The 21,020-nt window shown below is 44.6% G+C and overlaps 1 protein-coding gene across 3 annotated transcripts in view; it reads right to left on the bottom strand.

The window, feature by feature from the left end:
* ABCA1 (ATP binding cassette subfamily A member 1) overlaps window positions 1–19,545 on the bottom strand; it is a 91,386-nt gene extending 71,841 nt beyond the window's left edge. For 2 of the 3 annotated variants that reach the window (XM_038169977.2, XM_038169979.2), the window contains exons 1-2: window positions 19,386–19,545; window positions 3,922–4,076 (exon numbers count right to left, since the gene is read on the bottom strand). In XM_038169977.2, the coding sequence (XP_038025905.1) occupies window positions 3,922–3,987 (66 nt within the window). In that variant the 5' untranslated portion in view covers window positions 3,988–4,076; window positions 19,386–19,545. Of the gene's footprint in view, window positions 1–3,921; window positions 4,077–10,337; window positions 10,457–19,385 lie in introns of those variants that run through there. The other variant, XM_038169978.2, reaches the window with a different exon arrangement.
* Between the last annotated feature and the right edge of the window lie 1,475 nt (window positions 19,546–21,020).

The raw sequence follows: 21,020 nt of genomic DNA, 5'->3' as shown, positions 1-21,020 counted from the left end.
GAGCTTCACCAGCTATTCCCTCCTTTCTCCTTCCAGGAAGGCTGCCTAAACATGCATCTCGGGTAAACCACGAGACAAAGAAAACTGAAAGCTTTTTATACTGCTACTTCTTATGCTTTGGGGAATGGAAACCGGAATGCTTTCTTAGTCAAGAGAAATCTTTTCTCCTTTGCTGGAATAAAACATCTTTTCTAATAAGATATCTACGTCACTCTGACAAGCCAGACGGGTAAGACCTGCACTCCAGTGGAGGAGATAATCCCCACACAAATGTGTTTTCCTGTACTACACCATTAACAGCTAAAATTAGGCTCTTGACATTCAACACAGAGCACTCCAATCAAACTTGGAGGTGAGATCTCTTGACTACTGTACCTTGAAAAAATTCTCACGCTGTAAAATCAGTATGTTAAAACAAATGCCATGATCCAGCAGAGGAACCATCTAGGATGCCTCTTCACAGATATCATTAATGGCTGACATCCAGCCACATGGTAACTGTACCCAGAAGTGAAAACGGAGCATCAGAGTCTCCCAGGCATTTCTGGTAACAGTGCCCGGCTCTGCAGGATGAGTTTTGAATACTGTTTCCCACCCGTTATTCACATGCACATGTTATATGGCCACTGGATAAGGAAATGCACTGAAACCATGCTAACAAAGGCACCACAAAAACGCGTCGGTAGTCTAATTGCACAATCCAGAAGGTAACCACGTGCAGGCTGCGTGCAAGGTGCTGTTTGCCTCTGCATACGTATATGCCCATGTTTCTGGCTTTCCAGAGGTAGTTTGGACTGGCTGTATGTTAGAAGCTGAAGGCTGCTACATCACAGCTGCAAATGAAATGCTACTCCATCAGATGTGGCTGGCAAATGAGCCTTGCATGGGGTCAAACTTATTGCATCTGCAGATTTTCAGTAGAGAGTTTTTGTCTCCCTGGGCAGCCTCTTACGCTATTCAACAAAAAAACAAATCTTTTCCTTTTGCTTGTAGAGTTTAATAGGTTCCTTCCCATGCTGCTTCCTGACCTTCACGTGACAGCAATTATACCACCGCTTTTCATCTGCTGGAGCTTTTGCAGAAGAGGACACATGGATATTACAAGGGACATGCCTCTCCCAGATTCCTGCTAAGAAGATACGAAAGAACCAAGTCTCCTCTCCCACTGTTTCACGCTTCAGTGACCAAACCTGCCTGGTGAACAGCAAAATGAAGCTTCGGTCTCCTGACCCTGCTGCCACCCCTGCCCCATCTGGAATTGAGGAAGGAACATCCCGTTTGCACACAGAAGGTGAGTTCAGAGGCAGCACAAACTGTTTGTAGTTTTACTAGGCTAGTTCCCAAAGCATGCCCAATTTATACCAGTTGGCTGACAATGCTGGCTACTCTTAAATATCGAAATCAACGCTGTGTCAACAGGAAATCTGTTGAGCAAGAACTAACTAAACTACCACCCCATCTCACTGTCAGCCACCCTCCCCATCTTCATGGTCCAGTTTCCATGGGGGGAGAGCTACCAGCGCTGACCAGTCTCTCCATGCCAGTTTGAGATGACTCCTGATCTGCAAGACAGCAGGAAGAGATAGTGCTTTTACACAACAGTGACCCCTGAACATGATTTTTTTTTTTCCCCTGCTCTCCCCCGTACGCTCCTTCCCCCCACTCCTATGCTGTTGGAAGTTATCCAGTACAAAGTAACGCTTGAATTGCACACGTCAGGCTGAGCTTTGAACCCAGCTTTCGCAACACAGACCAAACTAAACTCACAGCACCAGAGGAGAGAGTTCAGTGGGAAGAAAAGGCTAGCCCACGCTTCTTGCAGGGGAAAAAAAATCAAATTATTTCAGGGCTACATCTTCAGTAGGTACAAACGGGTGAGCACCACTGCCAGCAAACCTAGGTGAAGGACAATGGCCTTCTAACAGTAGAGCAAACATGAATGACTGTGCAGACGTGAGAGCACCATGGTGAGAAGAGAGGTTCTGCCATTTCCTTGCCATTTTTTCAAGTGGCCTTCCCCTCTATATCTGCAGGTAAAGCCCACACTGAAACCATTAATGAGCAAAACCATGGAGATATATGCAGAATGTGTGATGAAGGAATGACTGGGGCCTTCACTGTGAATTGACTAATAAAATTGGTATGGAATAGACTATAAAGCACTGGTCTTTGGGCTACTCAATGGGAAATTGATACAGAAGCTGGCAAAAGGTACCAAGAAATAGCTGAACAGATCCAAGGTCATGACAAAATTACAAGCAGGAAAGTCTTTTTCCACCAACATGCAGATGCTTCGTGCGTTTTTGTGGCATTGCCAAAAGTTCTCTATGAACTTGTGCTGCCCAGCACTCTAGCCTACAGTTACTTGATGGGACATACCATGCTAGACTCAGACCTCTTCAAGTAACCTTCAGACCTGATGCATTAATTTCATAAGGTCCAGCCAAAACAGCCACCATCCTCAGCATAAAACTCAGCTCCTCTGAAGTCTCCTCCTAGCTGAACCAGTTTAAGCATTGCTCCAGAGGATACAATCTCCTGCAGTTCCCCCAGGCTCATAAAGCCAGTTTGGGACAGAACAGGAGTAAGACTTCTAGTAGCAAGGGAGGAAGAGAATATTTTCAGCTCTGAGAGCCTAGGTTACTTTGGTGGTAGTTGAGAACAGCCTGCACTTTTAGGAGCTGCAGCTACTTCTGAGACTACTTTCCCCAGCTCCATTGCAACATTTTTCTAAATTATGAGGCAGTTCACAAGGTTAGGATGCTGACCTGTATGTACTTCCAGAAAGCAGGCAATGTCATTCCTTAGGGCTGGCACAGCCCACAGCTTATCAGCTGGGCTGTCTTGTCATGGGAGATCAAGGCTCTTGGGTAAGCACAAAAACATGCAACTTGCACGGAAATTCCTGCCACCTTGATAGCACTGCAACCGTGGAGCTTACAGGAAAAGTCTAATCTGGCACGAGTCCCCTTTGTCTGATTTTATTTAAGCACTGTAAGAATAGGATAACTTCAGCTCTGAATTCACTGGACACCAGTCCTATGACAAGACCCAAACATTTGAGCAAAGACCTCACAGACCGTTTGAATCTCCCCTAGTGAAAATGATAGCTGTCTCTCTCTCCCATGTGACTCTGAGTTTCTAAAACGACCCAGCCCCAGCCAGCTGGCAAACACCCTGACATTTGCAGGGTTCAGAAAGCTTATCAGAGAGACCACTTTCCACTCACCACCTCGGTAACTCGTGTTCCCTTTGCATTCCCTACTCATACCTCCTCAAGGTCAGACCTAATGGGACAGTTCCTCTGCACAGCCCTGTTCTACAGAACATGCCCCAGTCCAACACAGTTGCCTCCAAAATTCCTGGAGGAGAAACAACACGCCTTCTGTGGCTTTTAGCTGTCTGCAGGAGTTACAGCATGCTGTGAGGTCTCATTGATGAGAAGATAAGAAGCTTTGAGAAGAATATGCTGAATTCACGCTCTTGTGCCCCTGTTGCCACAAAGAGAGACCCCTCTTGCATACAAGTAGATTTAGTAGCATGGTTTAGTGGTGGACTTTAGTACTAGGTTAAAGGTTGGACTAGATGATCTTAAGAGGTCTTTTCCAACCTGAATGACTCTCTATAAGACTGTCTACCCAAGCAGGTATGTTTCTGCACTGCTAACAGATGGCGGGGCCAGCACTGAAACCGATCAGAACATGCCTTGGTAGAAAAGCATCAGTTGCCTGGATTCCTCTCCACAAAAATCTGAGAACATGTCTCTTGTCAGCCATGTAAACTACAACACCTGTCGGAAAGATACACAGCAGGTTTGGTTTGAGATTTGAGACACCTAGATACAAGAATTTTTCTGTGTGGCTTTACAAGCAAGCTAAAGGCTACAACCTAAGACCAAAAAACCCTCTGGATAATACTTACAGTCTGTCTTCTTCTATAGGTGAAGTTCTTCCATAGCAGCAATCCCAGCTGCGTCCAAAAAGCCATCGCTCTTCAGCAACGCCTTGCTCCTCTTGTGCAGCAGCAGCAGTATACAGCAAGGAGGTTGTGGCTGGGCATTAACTAGAAAACAAGAGCTGAAAGGGAAAAGCTGTGTTAATACAGGAAATGCAACAAGACACAGAAAGGCAGAGGCTGTGCCCTGTGAACCCATATAACCCTGCAGCACCCCGGTGCGTTCCCCATCTCTTCCTTCTTACCCCGTGCACTCTGCCCAAGCCTTGTGGGCCCAAGTAAACTCAGATTTAGAATCACTGCCTATTGCTTCAGAGCTCCTAGATACAGAAGAATGAAACACCTGCAAGAAAGCTATTTCCCTTCCTCTCCCCTCCAAAAAAAAAAAAAAAAAAAAAAAAAAAGCAAAAACAAACAAAAAAAAAAAACAGCCCAGAAGGGGGAAGAAACCATAGGCTTTGAAAGCTAATTTAGAGACTCTGTGAATGAGGTCGAACCATAGAATTCTGACCACTGTTGTTTTTTGGTTTTTGTTTTTTTCCCTTAAGCTTCTTTCCATATTTATTTTTATAATGGTGAAAAATGTAACACCAAATCAGGAATCCCTTTGTTTGGAAGTCCAATCAGCACCGCAGCTTGTAGGACAAAATGCTATGCAATTAACAGGCGAGGGAGAAACATTCATCTACTTGAAATGAAGAGACTAAGAATGACCCTACCACCATTTACATTTGGATAAAGTGAATGGAAAATCACTGTTGAGTCAGTGTCAGGTCTTGCAGCCACCTGGCCTCCACATCTGTTGTGAATACTGTGCATTCATTATGCACCTTGTAAGACTATGAGAAAGTATAAAGGATTTAAAAACGCATTCATTTCTTTGGTGGCTTTTAACAATTACATGGTATAGGCTTGGGTACACAGAGACTTTCAGGAAGGCTCAGATGGAAAGGTGAGCTTATAGTAGATTAAATGTCATTAAACTTTTTTTTTTTAACGAATTAATTTAGCATAGCTTAATTTACTTCTGAGTTTAAGCCACTTCAGAGTAAGAGCATTTTCATTCCATATAAGTGTCCATGCAGGAATTTGGCTAAATCCACATCAAATTAACTCTGATTTATGTTCCTGAATACACTCTGTTGACAGGCTCAGTGTTAACAGGACAGCTAGCAACTGATCCAAACACACTAAGAGATAACCATTCCCTCTAACATCTGTTAAAGTGGGAACACACATGCTTTTGATTCAAACATCCCACATACCAGTATCTGAGCCTTATGATTCAGAGTTGCATGCCTGATTGCAAACTGCACTGAAAACATTTTGAAAATCTGTAAATGCGCTAGGAAATTAAGACTCCAAGAAATGCTCTGACCAGTCCTATACAGGCCCAAGACTGGATTAGAAATGGTAATTCCGGATGTGAGCTTTGAGTTAATGAATATTTGCTGCCTCTATGACTTGCCCACAACTAAATCCATTATTACAATGACTTACAGATTAAAAAGTTGTTTTACAGCATATGTCTGTGCTACAAAAAAGTTTCCCTATCATGACAAAGTCATGCCGAGTGCTACAGACAGTTACGCTGTAGTATCACAACAGGACAACAGTGCTTCTTTATGCCAGTTTAGGGAAGCAAGAATGATAACACACGCCTACAAAAACCTACAAATTGAACCTCATGTCAGTACCCAGGCAGCCGGGTGTACAGTCAGCATGGGTTCATTAACTACGGCTATCACTCACTGAAATGACCTGTGCCCACAGCAGCTCCCCTTCACAGGTAGATGCCCAGCAGATCTGGCAGGACAGCCTTCCTCCCCCAACACTGTGCTTCCCTCTGTTTGGAGCACCCTAACACATTCCAGATGCATGCACATCTGGCTGGTAGATAGTGATTTCCCAGGCATACTCAGAGCAAGGCACTGTAACACCTGATAGCACATACGCAGTGTTAAAAAAAATCCCACTGTAGCATCCTATCAACACTCTGCAACAAACTACTTCCTATTTTTTTCCAACAATTACAAAACCCCACAAATATAAGTGCCAGGGGAAGGATCAAGAGAGCAGGAAGGATCCTAAGGAGAGCCAATGAGACCTTTAATTCTGAATGGAAATACACACAATTCATAAAATCACAGAATTTCTTTGCTTTAATATCCTGCATAAAGGTAGAGTAAAATTTGAAGCCATCCAGAGGGTGTTTGAGCTAGTCACAGGGTGTATCTGGTTTAATCCATGCCAGTGAAAATCCAGATGTTGGTGCTTTGCAATTGTAGGCAGCCCCCAGGATTCAAAATACAGAACTACTGCTCTATAGAGGTTGTAGGGTTCGCATTGCATTAGCACTCTGCAGTGAGATAAGGGCATATATGTGCTCACTTAACACACATCTCTGCTGATCAGCAGAAACCTGTGCAACTAGAAGGACTCAGCTATGCCTGCTTAGATTGCAGCTCTCCACAGTTTATCTAAACCTTATGGGGAACAGAGCAAATGCAAAGGCTTTCAAATCAGGCTAGTTAGTCTAGATACAAGTTTCAAGTTAGGAAAAAGATATTGATTTGTTACAACTGTACTGGAAGATCGGAAAATTTGTCCCAGATGTTGACCCTACTAGCTAAGTCTCTACATGAAGCCAAAGGGAAAGCCCTAACTCTGGATACTTGCCAACTGCACAAAACTTGAAGCGTCTCCACTTGTACTTCTTCCCAGCCATGTTGGGATGACAGCTTCAGAGACACATCTTTGCCCCAGTATCTCTTATAGAGTGGGCAACACAGGTTTTGTTGGTGCCTAGAGCTGTCTCTGATTTTGATCAGAGGCTGACTTATTTGGTTCACTGCTGATACAAGTTAACTAGGTCCACCTGAATTACTAATGCATCAAAATGCTCTGCAAGCTAAGAATCTCAGAGGAAAATGGGTTACCTCTCCTTCAGATGTTCTGGCTGTCAGAAAGTAAGAACTATAAAGCAGCAACACAGAAAACTGTGACAGACCCAACACTTCCAGCTCAAGGAGCTGAAGTCCACCTGTATTTCCACTCCAGATTAGCCTGGGAAGTTCAGCACAGCTGGGAAACCCAACTTGCCATTAATTACTGCAGTGCCAAATGCACAAGTACCAGCCAGTTTTCCTTTTGTGTTGCACCTATGTAAAACTTTCTGAGCCAACAGCAAGCATCAGTGATCACTCCTGACTCTTACTCACAACCCTCTAAAAAAGCAATGCCATTTCTGTCTAGGACAGTGGGGATTTAAGCCTGCCAAGACTGGGCCTACCCTTTGAAAGTGCGATCTCTTGCTTCTGTAAAGCTGTGCTCCATGAGAGCAGGAACAATTTCCCCAGCTGTTAATAAGCAGCGCAACCTGGTTGTGTAGAGGTCTTTGCTGTAGACATACACCTTGCACACCCAATCCTCTTCATTGTGTGAACACTGGAAGTTTTCCAGCAGAGGTAGGTATCCATGCACAGCAGTTTTAAGCCTAGGGGCAATAAACAGGTTTGCTTCTCTTCATCACCCAGCAGTCTGCTTTTGTCTAGCTCTGCTTCAGCACTTCTCCACCTCTTCACCAACACATGCAACACCGCTGCATAGCTTAGGCAACATGGAGCACACCAGGGGAGGCTCAAATTGCCTATAGCTTTGGGATACACCTGGCAGCTGTCTGGTACCTCAGGTGCAAACTCTAACCACCATCTTACTACAAATAAACAGATACCATCAGAACGGGCTGTCTGATAATTGAAACAAGCAAATGGTGTTTGGAGTAATGTCCTGAATCCCACCACATGCCCTGTGCAACACAGATAGAGCAACGAGCATTCAGTTAACCATACAGCCAGGCAAAAGGATCAAAGGGTCACCTTACGTTTAACCAGCAAATAAATTCTGGGTATCCAGTATACAGACCTTCTTGCATGCCTTACCAACGTGCCACTTAGACTTGCATACACTTAACGTGCTATTTACTGAGCATTCCAAATTTTCTCAACTCATGACAAAAAACACACAGGAGGAATGAAGCAAAGGCATCTAGATATTCCCCCATCTTTTGATAGTCCGCCTCACATCCTCTTCCCCAAGGGAAGCTTACCCTTCCAATTATAAAACAGTTGTTCAACCAACAGAAAACTGTGGGCACCAGAGGCAGGGCAGATCAGCCTGCGTGTACCTTCTGATCCAGCCTGGGATTCCTCCTGCTTCGACCCTCAGAGAGCTCTAATAGTGGGTCAGGACCCTCTCTACCAGACCAAGCAGCCACAACAGCTGCCTGCACAATTAAAGCACAAGAGCCCAAATGGTTGTCCCACAGACTGCCTTTGTATATGGCACTTCTCCCCACTGCAGAAACCCTGCAGAGGTTCCAGACCTGCAAGGCTGCAATTCCATCTCAGTGTGCAATTCAGAAAATTACTCCTAAGAGATAATTACACTATGGGGCAAGCTCTGAAAATGCTGACAACAAAATACACACTTTGACCAACCCTTTCTTTCTAGATCAGTGCTACCCCACTCTTTGGAAGTAGAACGGCTATTGAAAAGCCCATTAGCTGGTATGCCAAGAGTTTGCAGGTCCAATCAGTCTTAAACACAAAGCTATGTATTTTTACAGCTGTAGATTTTAAGAGGGGAAAAATGCTCAAGTGGCAGAGAACCAATTCCCTACCCCCATGCCTGGTGTCTGTACTAAATAAACATAAAACAGCCTTCAAAAGCAGCTTTCTGCAAACAATGCAGCTGTTTGCTTTCTTTTGGGGGCGAAAAAACCTTTTCCCTAGAGAAGAAATCACTATTTAGACAGTGAACAAAGCAAACTTATCAAACCTTATGAGACTGGAACATTTCAGGATTCTGGCAGCAGGCTACCTTCAAGGCTCCAGCAACGACTTAAACCCAGCCCTGGTCAGCAGAGCTAAAAGCTTTTTTTTTTACCAATTGATGATGGTTCAGAGGCCTCCATGAAAGCAGTCAGTGGCTTCTGTCCCACCCTGTTGGTCAGATCTCCACATCATAAAAGCTACCATCATTGGCAGCACTCCACAGACCAACCAGCCAGGGGGAATATCAATCTAATATCTAGAGATGATGCCCTCTAAGAGAAAAGAAAATATTAGCTGCTGTACTGCTACAGCCAGTCCTGTTCCTCTACAATGAGCAAACCTGGTCTAGCACATTACTCTATCTCAGATGAAAAGCTGTAGATCTGCTTAATGCCATTAGCTTTTTTTACAAATATCTATCAAATCAAACAGCCACTGTTTGAAAGAAATGGGGCAAACAAAAAAAAAAAAAAAAAAACACGCCATTTTTGAGCAGAAACAGTCCTTTCAAGGAATGCTGAGAAATGGCTTAACATTTCATTTCCTTTAGGTAGGTCAAGCTGCATTTCATGAAGCAAACAGTATCATGAGCCACGTCAACTCTGCAAAGCCCAGACCCAAGAGCAAAGTCCCCCAGTTCTCCATATGCCACCAAGCAAGAGCAGGTCCCCATGACGGCCACGAGCAACACTGGCAAGAGAGAAGTGTGTGCCTCAAGCATTGACATTTTGATTTAAACATGACAAACCATCGGAGAACTAGTAGCCCTTCTGTTTATTTGGTGAATAGAGGTGCAAAGTAAGTCAAGAGCTTAGAACGATGCCAATGTCTCCCTAATCAGGGTCTAACGTGCCCTTGCTCTGCAGGACACCTAGACCTAAGCTTCTGGTTTCTTCCCGCATAGTAGCTACAGCCAAGAGACTTACACAACCACATCCACCTCGTACAACCTGTGACTGTGCGAGGCAATAAGCAATTCTCAAGACACAAGCGTTAATTCCCCTCCACCACAATATCCATGATTTCCAGAAAGGGATAAGCACTTTGCTTCTACACAACTTCAACAGGACTAAAGGAATTGGAAATGCGGCATTAGTTACAATGCTGTTGAGATTAGGCTCAACAAAGAGCAGCTGAGGACAAATGCAAACAATTACTTATCCCACTGTGAGGGATCTAACTGGAGATAATCTCCACAGCAGAAACAGACAGTGCATGAAGAATCAGGAGTAAATGTCCATTCTAAAACCAAAATAATTCATGCAAAGTTTGCAAGACTAATAGGCGCAAATCTGACATTCACATCTCTAAAACCTTCAAGAAGTCAAAAAAAAAATCATTAACTCTTGACTATGAAGTCAAAAAAACTCATTACTATGAGTTAAAAACCACATAGGCAAGAAGGGAAACTGCACCCAAACAATAATACTCTTCTAGGAATAACACCATTGCTCTTTTAAAGTCGCCCTTTACCTCAAACAGCCTGAACTATGTTACAACAAGATGCCATCAAAAATGTTAGCAGCATGGTCAGTTCAAGCAACTCACCCCGGGCCACAACCAAAGCATAAGCAGAGATGAGAATACAACTACCAGATGCCACACGTCTGTCTCCCAGTTTAAGCACTGCTAGACTCTGTAGCAATAGCGAGCAATGCAGGGTCAGCAGAGGAGGTGTGAGCTTTGAACCTGCAGCCTGCTCTCTGGGACACAGGATCATTATCAGCAGAGCCACACAGACACTAAAACGCACGTCTTTCGTAACTTCCCAACAGAGGACTTCCATTTCTTTCCCATTTGCCAGAGGAATATCGGACAAAATTTCCCATTCCATCTAAAAATTCATTCAATGAGAAGTACTATCCTTCTCAGAATGACCCAGATCTCATCACAGGGTTTAATCTGACTGCTTATTGTTAACGATGTGATTGGAGAGCTTCTGGGTCAGCAGGCAAGGACTTAATTAGGACCACAAACAACAATATTTGGGTGGTGATTCTTGGCAAGATCCTCCACTAGTTTACATCACTTTACACATACTGACGACCTGGCTTTATGTTTGGTAATAAACAGGTTCTGGCCTTGTTCTCCAGCACTTACTAACGCTGCAAGCAACTAGAACATTGTTTTCAACTTGGCCATCTGTCTGACCTCTGAATAACAACGATGCATATGACTGAAGCACTTTAAGATCTAGCTTTCATGGTAATAATCCACAACCAATTTGACTCACTTCCCCCTGAGGAGCATGTCAAGTCTCCTAAAACCCTCTAAGGAGAGTGCCAAAGTATCAGTAGGCTGACTAAACATTCTCATGGAATTCCACCAGTGTCCAAACAAAACCAAGACACTGCATTTCACTTATCCACAGGGTCCTTAGGGCAGCATACACACAGCTACAAAACACCAAGTAAATGACTTCCCTTTGTTTAAGAGGGCTGAACCTCACCGAAGAGAAGAGACAGCTAGTAGAAAAGAACTGCTCCTTTTAAAAACAGCAGGACAAGAAAATAGCTACTCACAACCTGCATTAACTGCTGCTATTAAAACAATTAGTCCTGTAAAAGAGACTGGTACTGGGTTCTGCCTGCCACAGCATGAATTACAAGAGGAGAGGGAACCCTAGACCTTGTTCTGGCAGGAACTGTTACAAATAAAATGTGATGTTAGGGGCAGAAATCCAGCACCCCAAATATTTAGACAAAATTGAAAGGGGCTTCTAAAAGGTACCTAGCCTCAACGCTAGGAATAAACAGTTGGATTTTTCAAAAGCCAGCATATTAAGTGCTGAGTAGCTCAAAAAGACCAGCTATGAATCGCTGAGCAGAGATCGTTATGAAAGCCTGCGGCCAGAATGAATATCACAAGCACACAAACTGCTGGCCATGAACTCTTCAGATGATTTTGCTTCCTCTTTCTGACCAAGCTGAAGTCCCAAGGGGCATTTTTAGGGCACAGGTGGGCCTGTGCCTACCAACAAGAAACAATCCATAAGAGATAGTTTGCAAAAGACCTGAGCACTAGCTTACAAAGCATTCCATAATATAAATTGGACTAGATTTTCCAAAGTCTGCAGTGCCTCCTTAGGCATTTACAGGAAGCCATGTTTTTAGACATGTTTTTAGAAGCTTCCCTTGTGACAGAGCATACCAAGCTCCTTTGAAAACCTGTCCCAGGTCACACAGGAGCAATGTCTTCCTACCAGAATGACCACAACAACTGGTTCTCCTTACTGCTAGCACATTCAGGAGGCTCACTGGTGAAAACAAGTGTGTTTCCCATGCAGTGGAAGAAGTCAGGCTTGCACGTGCCACAGTTGGACTGGCCCAAAGTAAGGCACATGCAAGAGATTGTGTCACGCACTACAGCAAGAGCAATTGCTTAAGTGTCAAGTATAACACTCAAATAGTCGTCTGTTTTACCAAAAAAAAAAACTTCCACTGGAACGTTGTGAAACACATAAAATATTTCAACTTTCCTATTACACTGGACATCCATACTCTCCCCACACACCAAAAAAAAAAAAAAAAAAAAGAGGCTGAAATATAGTCCATTCTCTGGTGAAAACAAACAAAAAGACGATTTGCTTTATCACGGCCAATGTCCAAAAATCCATAGTCCATATTAGCTGATTTTTTTTTTTTTTGGCTCTCACAGAATGAGCTCCTCTCTGTAGTGAGATCTAGAAATAATAGAACATCCTGCTAAAATAATAATTGCGACATTTGAGCTCAATTCATGCCATTAAGCTTTGATCTCTGAGCAACTATAGCATCGTCAGTACACAGCCTGCAAAAAGCTGTGTAACACAGCCTCAGTCACTTTTTCCAGCTGATGACGCATCCTATTTAAGGACGTTATCTTCTCAAATGGGAAAAAAGAGGAAGCATTTCATGTAGCAAAAGGTACCGTTTTCTGCATGACAGACACCTTCAGGGTGCGAGGAAAGATAAGGCACCCCCCAAGAAAGTCATCAGCCTACTCAACTTTTGGGAAAAGAAACTGGTGAGCTCAGGAGGTCTTGGGCAAGAAAACCTCTTCAGCCCCACTCCCTGCTCACTGAATCACTTTATCCACACAAAGCAGCTAGAGATCTGTCTTTAGAAAGTGTACACTGGATAAGTGCTCCACATTCCTACCCTGGAGTGGCTGGAGCACCACTGGGGTGTTTGTATCTTCTCTTGAGCAAAATCACCACGCCTTGCAGTGTTGCCATCACCTTCATAAGGACTTTTTCGGAAGGCAATGTCTTCAAAGTCTTGTTTCTGTAGCTTGCTCTTGATCTTGGGAGAAGACAAGGTTACAAACAATCTTGGCCCAGCACAAGATTAAGCTGCAATCTGAGATGTTTGTCTGCCCTGTAACATCCAAATAAACTTTACTGTTATTTCCTTCATGATCTTTGCCATCTGGGAGCAGCATGTCGTGAACCAGCACATGTCCGGTAAGAAAGCAGAATGCAACGTGGCTCATACTGTGGGAAACATCCCAGAGGTATCTTTGGGATTCATTAGTGCAAGGAATAAACTGTCTGTGAAGCCTGGTACCTACACAACTGCACTGATATCTGTCACACAGGTATAAGTTACAGCAGACAAAACAAAAAAAGTTCTCTGAACTATGCAGAAAAGAATCAGCCAAGAAAAAGCCTCTAGCACAATGCAAGGAAATCACATTGTCAAAAAAAAAAAAAAAAAAAAACAGGTGGCAAAGGCAGTATTTTGCAACAGATGTCAGTTTGAACTGTTTGATCCTCGAAACCCTACAAGACACCGTCCCACAACATGACTTCAGCTCCCACATCACAAGCCAACAATATGGATGTAGAAACTAGTAATTCACTAGAGATAAGAAAGAGGTGTCCAAATGCTTTTGAACGTAATGAGCATCAGCTATGAAGAGGAATGAATTTCTGCTCAATCTTTGCAACTGATACGGCTTTCAATAACCACTTATCTCTAAGGTTATTCATAGAGGAATAAAAAATAATTGGCATAGATGATAAGAATGGAGGCAGCACGCCTGTTGGGGCAGGTGTGGCACCGGGCACCTCACCGGGAGCGCTGCCAGAAAGTTGTGTGCAAAGCTTCCCCTTTTTGCCTGGTTCACAGAAACAAGTCGTTCTGCACATTTGTGTTCTTTAGCTCCAGCTGTACAGCTCACACTCCTGCGGCTAAAGCTCCAATCCTTAGGGTCAACAAGACAGTTAGCAGACATGTAAAACATACAAAAGTATGCTTATTTTAATATAATACACATACTGATGTAACAGAGACAAGGATGACCGAATTTCTTCATATCCTAAGTTACATCTCTTCAAGCAAGATTCGGGACAGAGATCCATTAGTTTACTTGCACAGTTTCAAGGGACTAAATCCAGCAGTGAAGAGCTGTGGTCTACTCAAATTAAAGCAAAGGACTAACAATTCAAAAAAAACTTCAGGTAGGTGCAGAAGTGGCATTAAACACCCAAAGGGAGAGAGTAAGCTCGTAAAAGAAATGTAAACAAAATAGTTTGGCAAGTTGTTAATGGAAATGGGACCCAAGCCATACATTTTCTGTGGAGCTTAGGATATTCTTAATGATGCTGAGAAAGTTCCACTGGAGTCAAAGCACACTCCCACAGACAATCTAATTGGCTGCAATTATGTCTGGTTTTATATGTGAATACAACTGGGAAGAAAAGATACAGCTTTCTTTAGGATGAATATTTCAATATAGGTTTGTTAAAGCGGGTAAATTAGGTGGTAAGAATTGCTGCTCTAATTTAATAGGGTAAAGAACACCAAGAATACTTTAAAACAAATAATTTTGATAAAAAGCACATTGTCCAGTGATAGCACAAAGACTGAAATGCAAGATTAATTTAGTTTCATAAACAGAAAATGCTTTAAGAGAGGTCTAGATTTTGAACTTGGGCTCCACTGCTGCTACTAGAAAGAAATGGCAATGCTTCTGCACATACAAAAGGTTGCTACCATTTCATTGTTTGGGTGAGGGGAGGTTTTTGATTTTGTTTTGTTTCATTTTTTAATACATTTAAATTTGATCCTAACTCTGCTTAAACCATCAGCCACAACAAAATTACAATTATGGGAGCATAATCACAACATTGGTAAGAGGAGAAACAGGCATCAACATATCCTAAGAATATAAACATACCCTCCATGAATACATCCCTCAGACAAAACACATGTATGATTTTTGCTTGTTTCTTTTGAAGGCACAAGAACTCACCTGCAGAAGTACAAGCTATGTCTGAAAACATGGGCTTTACAACCTGGTTGCTGACATGAGCAACACAGCCGACAGTCTTTAAAAGCAGACACATTACAGTGCTGTAGATGAGTTAAAATACACTTTTGCTTTTACCTTGCAGAATATAAGGTTTTGTGATCTCATATTTATAATGATATTAAGATCAATTAAGGGGAAACAGCAGCATGTCATCACAAGACAGGCTCTGTTGCTGGAAACCAGGTTATCCTCGTCCTGCTGTTGTCACCCAGACCGCCACCGCTGTTGCTCTGAGACCTTACACATGGCTTAATTTTGGCTTTTACTTACAGCCAAGAATGCTAATGAACATTAATTGCATAGCTTGCGTTCCAGCTCCCAGTAACAGCCTTTCACTGGGACATGGGCTAGTAAAACTGCAGAATGTTTCAGGGAGCCAAGCAAGTAGGCTGGTAGCTGGTTTTGGCCACTTTACCTTCCACGCAGCCCTGCCTGCTAGAAAGGAAGCCAGACCTCCAGAATGATCTCTGAACCATGTGGTCAGGGGCTCTGACTTTGTTTGCTCTTTCCCAAAGAACGACCTTGCTATCTAGCCCAAGCCAGAGCAGCTTTGGAAAGGCTCTTCTGCTCTCCTCTTTTTGCCTAATGCCAATTGTTCCCTAACAAAGTTAACACAACACAAACGGATCTCTTATTGGATTAGATTGAGCTCTGCTAAGCAACACTCCTCCAGAAAATAACAGAAGAGGAAAAAGGTCAGCTTGTATATGGATATTTATGCCTTTCAGACTGATGTACATTCTTCTTATAATCCACGATCAAGCCTTTTCACTAATAACCCAATAAATCTTAAGATCTGAATGCTCCTATTTTTCCTACAGTGTTAGCTTGTTGTGTCAGGAAAGCTGCATCAACAGTTTTCCATCCTACTCTGTCTCTCCCTCAGTCCTTGAGGCAAGCTCACATGTTTTCTGCCCTATGACAAGTGCTAAAAAACACAGGTCTAGCTTTGCTGTTTTTTGTTCATTTGTTTGTTTTATTAGAAAAACAGATCTAAAAATAGGTAAGAGGGTACTCCAATCAGTAGTTCAAATCATAGTAATTTTTTCTGAGTCGTTCTGTATGACTTTCCTACAGCCAGGAGAAATAGAGGAGTATTTCCTACATTATAGGAAATATTTTTATTTGATTTTTGAATAATAGCAATCATCTTCTACAAGTAAGAATTCTACCATGTTATTTATGATCTTTATTCTTAATATCAGTAATTGCAACTGTGCTGGATAACCACACAGCAAGCTTTCAAGAATTCAGGATTCAAATCTTCAGCAGACATAAGAACTTCTACCATGTCAGTCCCTAGCTGCCTCAGATGAACTAGGAAAATCCAGCATATATATGTGTGTGTGTTTTATTAAACAGCAGGTCCTGACTCTGGCCAGTCACAGCAGGAGTCATCAAGAATAAGCAGCCTAATAGAAACATGCTGGTGTTTGGTCAGCCATGGCCTCCGGACTTATTTCAGGATTTGGTGTGTTGCCCAGCCTAAAAGACCTATATAAACACCAAGGGTGCTTGCTCCAAGGTTACTTAAACAAAGGGGTAGTCTGGTTCCCTTTCTGCCCTGCTCCTGTCATCATCTTTGTGCTGGCACCAGCGTTCACGAACCCACACCAAACCCCTGAACACAGGATGCCGAAGCTAAAGTAAACGTTTTCATCTCTTCTATCCCTCCGTGAAAGCACCCCCAGACCCAAAAACTCAAGAGAAAAATAATAATTTCAAGTTTGTTCACTGGTTGGTGAACACCAACACCAGCCCAGAGGGTGAAACTGATAGGGAGAGATGAGAGAACAGGCACTTGGGGGGAAGTGAACTGGGTCCATTACCAGTGCAGCTGCAGCCCTCAATTACTTTGGATTAAAGTTCTGAAGAAACCACACCCTAGGAAATGTTGTGCCTGTGTGGTGCAACACACGTGATAAACACTAGCAGCGCTGATCCCATTCTGCCACTGAGGGATGGGTTCGGGACCGATCCTCCTCCTGTTCTGGTTTGTGGGCACAGTTCTGCCAGGTGAACTACCAGCGAGAAAACAGGCTCACAGAGAGGAAGGCAAGGGAGGACTTGCTTCCTGAGCTGTGTACACTAGATTCATCTTTGAGAATTTGCATTTTTAATAGTCATGCGTTTTTAATTTCTGTAGTTAAGCACTTCACCGGGAACCACTCTCACCTGCACTGCAACGGCAGGTGCTGAATTTGGTGCTAGACAAGGTCTCCACTCACGTCAATAGAGCTGAGCCACACGGGTTTTTGAAAACAAATTTGGCATGACAAAAAAGGTTAGCCAGCAGCTGCCTGTGGCAAACCCATTTATAAACACGCCTCTGTCTCGCTGGGTGAAAGGGACATTAAGTGATTTTCAATATACCTGCTTACACTACAGTCCAGCTGAACTTGGAAGAAATCTGGAATTTATGTCTAAAGATTGCTGTAACTCCTGTAGACACCAAAAGCTTACACAGAGCTGCACCCAAGGTGCTTGTTTCACACAAATAGCATACTGCTAATTGAACTTCAACAGTAATTTCTCAAGGGAAAGTTACTGTGAATGGCTGCAATGCTGGACCACTGCCCTGTAACAGCAAATGAGAGCCACTGTGATCTCTGGCAGCCCAAAGCCAGCACATACCCACCCATCTCTGCAGAACAACCATGGCGAGCACACTCCTGTCTTCAAAAGCGAGACACTCTCAACTTCAAAAGTTCAATTTAAGCTCTACCACACAGCTCTTGTTTCCAGGCTGCAGACCTTTTATCCCCGGTTTGGAAAGAGCCAACTTCCAATTCTCACCATAATCAGCCCTAGTGCACTGTGACAACACGATCAACGCGGCACGGGTTGCGAGCGAAGGCATCAGACTCCTGCCTGTAGCTGCCCAGACCACACCAGATACATACAACTCCTGCCCAGACCACACCAGGTACAGATTGAGGTACCACATTTTACACACATGAAAGTTCAGATGGGCGCGATGAAGGGTGATGACCCAGGAGCAGCATTTACAGCTGACACATCAGCAATGCTGCAGCCCCGGGCAGCTCCCTGCGCGATGCTCCGGGAGAACCTGGGCACACGCTGCCACCCGTCCCTGGTGTGGATGTGAGGATGGAAACCTGTGCCAACCAGGACCAGACCAAAAACACATCCGCACTGTGTGTTTATTACCCTAACCCCTTTCAAAACTGAGCGAGACTGCTCAGTTCGGAGAGCCTCGAGACAGCAAGCCGGACCATCTGTTGTTAATGGAACATCCCCAAGACGTGGCTGTTCCCTGCTGCACCAGCAGCAAACAATTTCCAAAGGCCACCTCCTAACGGGTTTGTAATGCATTAATCTATACCCATAATTTTCAAGATGGGCACCAATTCAGCTAAAAGTGCGAGCACGTTTTTATCCCCCTGGCTTTTGTAAGGTCTACTCCAACACACTAGAGATCAACTTCGACCCTCCACGTAAGTTGATTACCCTTAAAATCTCCAAGCACAGCAGCTGGGGGTGGCGGGACAAACAGCTCATGTTCAAAACAGACAAAAATACTGATTACTGTAAACTTTCGATTTACAGTCAGAGTATCTTTCCTCTGATAGACTGTATGCATCTGAGCAGTCAGGCACGTCCCGCGCTAGGCAGCAGTGTTTGTAAGAGGCTGATGGCAGCCTGTAACATAGCAGAGCGCAGACTTCACAACAGCCTGGCACGCAGGAGCGGGATGTGCCGCCTGCAACTCAGCCTCCTGCCCATCACAAAAAGCTGCGGGATCGATTTTTTTATTTTTACACTCCCGCTCATCCCAAGGCCCTCCCCGCCCCCGACGTTTTATGGATTTCCCGTAGGTGTGAAGGGGATGGAAACCCTTCCCGTTATCTTCTTGCAGCCCACCGGGGCTGGAAGGGACGGCGAGGCGAGCCCCCCTCCGCCAGCGCAGCCAACCCAGCGTCGCTTCGCTCAGGACGAGCTACAATAAAGTGATCACAAAAAAAAAAAAAAAAATAGTAATAATAATAAACAAACGCACAAGAGGGGAAAAAGAAAAAACAAGCTGCGCTGTCCCCCTCCCAGTGCCCTGCCGTCCCGCAAGCCATCCTCCGCGCCTCGCTCCAGACACGCTGCGCGCAGCGAGAAACAAAAAGACAAAAAAAAAAAAAAAAATTAAAAAGGGGGTAAAAAAAAAAAAAAGAAAAAGGGCACGTTCGCTTTCTTCCCCCCTCGCTCTGTGCCGGGGCTGCCTCCCCCGACAGCTGCCCGCATCACGGCTCGGCTCGGCGCATCCCCCCGACCGCCCTCCTCGCCTACCTCCCGGGCCGGGGGGCCCTGGGCAGCTGCCGTGGGTCCCGTCGGTCCCTCCGGGAGCCGAGCCGAGCCGAGCCGAGCCGCCTTGCCCCTCCGCTCCGCTCCGCCTCGCTCCGCTCCGGCCCCGACGCCGGCCCCGCTCCCGGGCGGCCGCGGCCCCGCAGCGCCTCTTATAGGGCGGCGGCGACCGCCCCTTCCAAGGCCGGGCAGCGCCGGGGCTTCTTTCTCCCGTCCCCTTTTTTCTCTTTCCCCCTTTACTTTTTTTTTTGTTTGTTTGTTTCCTCTTGCATTTTTTATTTTGCTTTTCTCCTTTATTCTTTCTTCTTTTTTTTTTTTTTTTTTTAATTTTATTTTTCCCCACTTTTTCTCTCCGGGGGAGGGGGTGAAGGAGAGGCGGGGACGCGGCGATTTGCATGAGGGCGTGCACGTTGCAGCCAAAAACAAAACAAACCTCGAGGCTCCGCCCGCACCGCACGGGCCCGCACAGCGCCTGCTGCCCACGGTGGGACACGGGTGGCGTGGGACCCCCGGGCGATAAGGGTGGAGGAGGCCCGGGGACCTCCGAGGAGGGTTGTCGCCGGCTGTGCCAGGTCCAGCAGGACCGGGACACCCCCCCGCACCGTGGCTCTTCGTGCTGAGGAAGTGGGCGAGGAGCTGCGAAAGTTAGTGCGCTGCTACCTACCCAGAGACAACGATGAATTTGGACGAAATGGTTCGTGGTGAGACTGGGAACCACTCCCAAACCTTAAAAAAGCTCCTTCCTGACAGTGCCCAACTTCTCCAGCTTGGGACAAACACAAAGGGCAGCATGTCGGAGCCCCCACAGGAACGGCCTGCGCTCCTCGTCCTCCCCAGTGGGCTCCTCTCCCAGAAACACACCAGCCTGCGCATCACCCTTTCCAAAATTTTTGTCAGGAGCACCCAGAAACACTGAAATTCGGTCTGCAGAAGTGTAGCAGTGCATCTCCATTGTGAATGAAAACATGTAACGCGCGAAAGACAGGCAACTCTAAATTATGGTTCCCGCTACAGACATAATGCACTGCCATTGCTCATCTGCAGTGAAGTCATTGATGTTATTGTGCATGCTGTTAGTGCCTTGCTTTATTATGAGCAACCTGTATGATACATGGTTACTGAGGGAACTGTACGTTCCAGTTTCTTCACTTCTGTTTCGATTCTCAGCCTACAGCCATTGTATTTCTTCGAGGAGCACAGAAATACAAGGACCTGAAAGCAAAACTCCAGAGAGCGCAGAGTGACTGTGATCTGAAATAATATTATCCACTGGCGTGTCATATATAGTAGTAAATATTCAGATTAATGGTGCAGACCCTTCTGCACTGAATAAACGCAGACACATTTGTTTCGGCAACGACCCAAGCTCCTTCCATCAGTCACCATCTTGCAGACCAACTCAGGGATGGACAAAATAAAAACAGACCCATTTTCTGATCCCAGGTTCCCCAGTACCACTGCTGCACAGCTCCACTGACTTACATGGACTCACTCTGTACATTCATCTGGTCACAAAACTGAAATAAAAATTAGGTCCTTAATGTAAAAATACAGCCATGTGTTCTTCACTATATACTTCACTATATACTACATCTTTCAATTTTTACACATTTCCAAACA

This window comes from Anas platyrhynchos, chromosome Z, assembly GCF_047663525.1.
Source record: "Anas platyrhynchos isolate ZD024472 breed Pekin duck chromosome Z, IASCAAS_PekinDuck_T2T, whole genome shotgun sequence".
Taxonomy (NCBI): Eukaryota; Metazoa; Chordata; class Aves; order Anseriformes; family Anatidae; genus Anas; species Anas platyrhynchos.
This window is presented reverse-complemented; position numbering and strand designations above follow the sequence as displayed.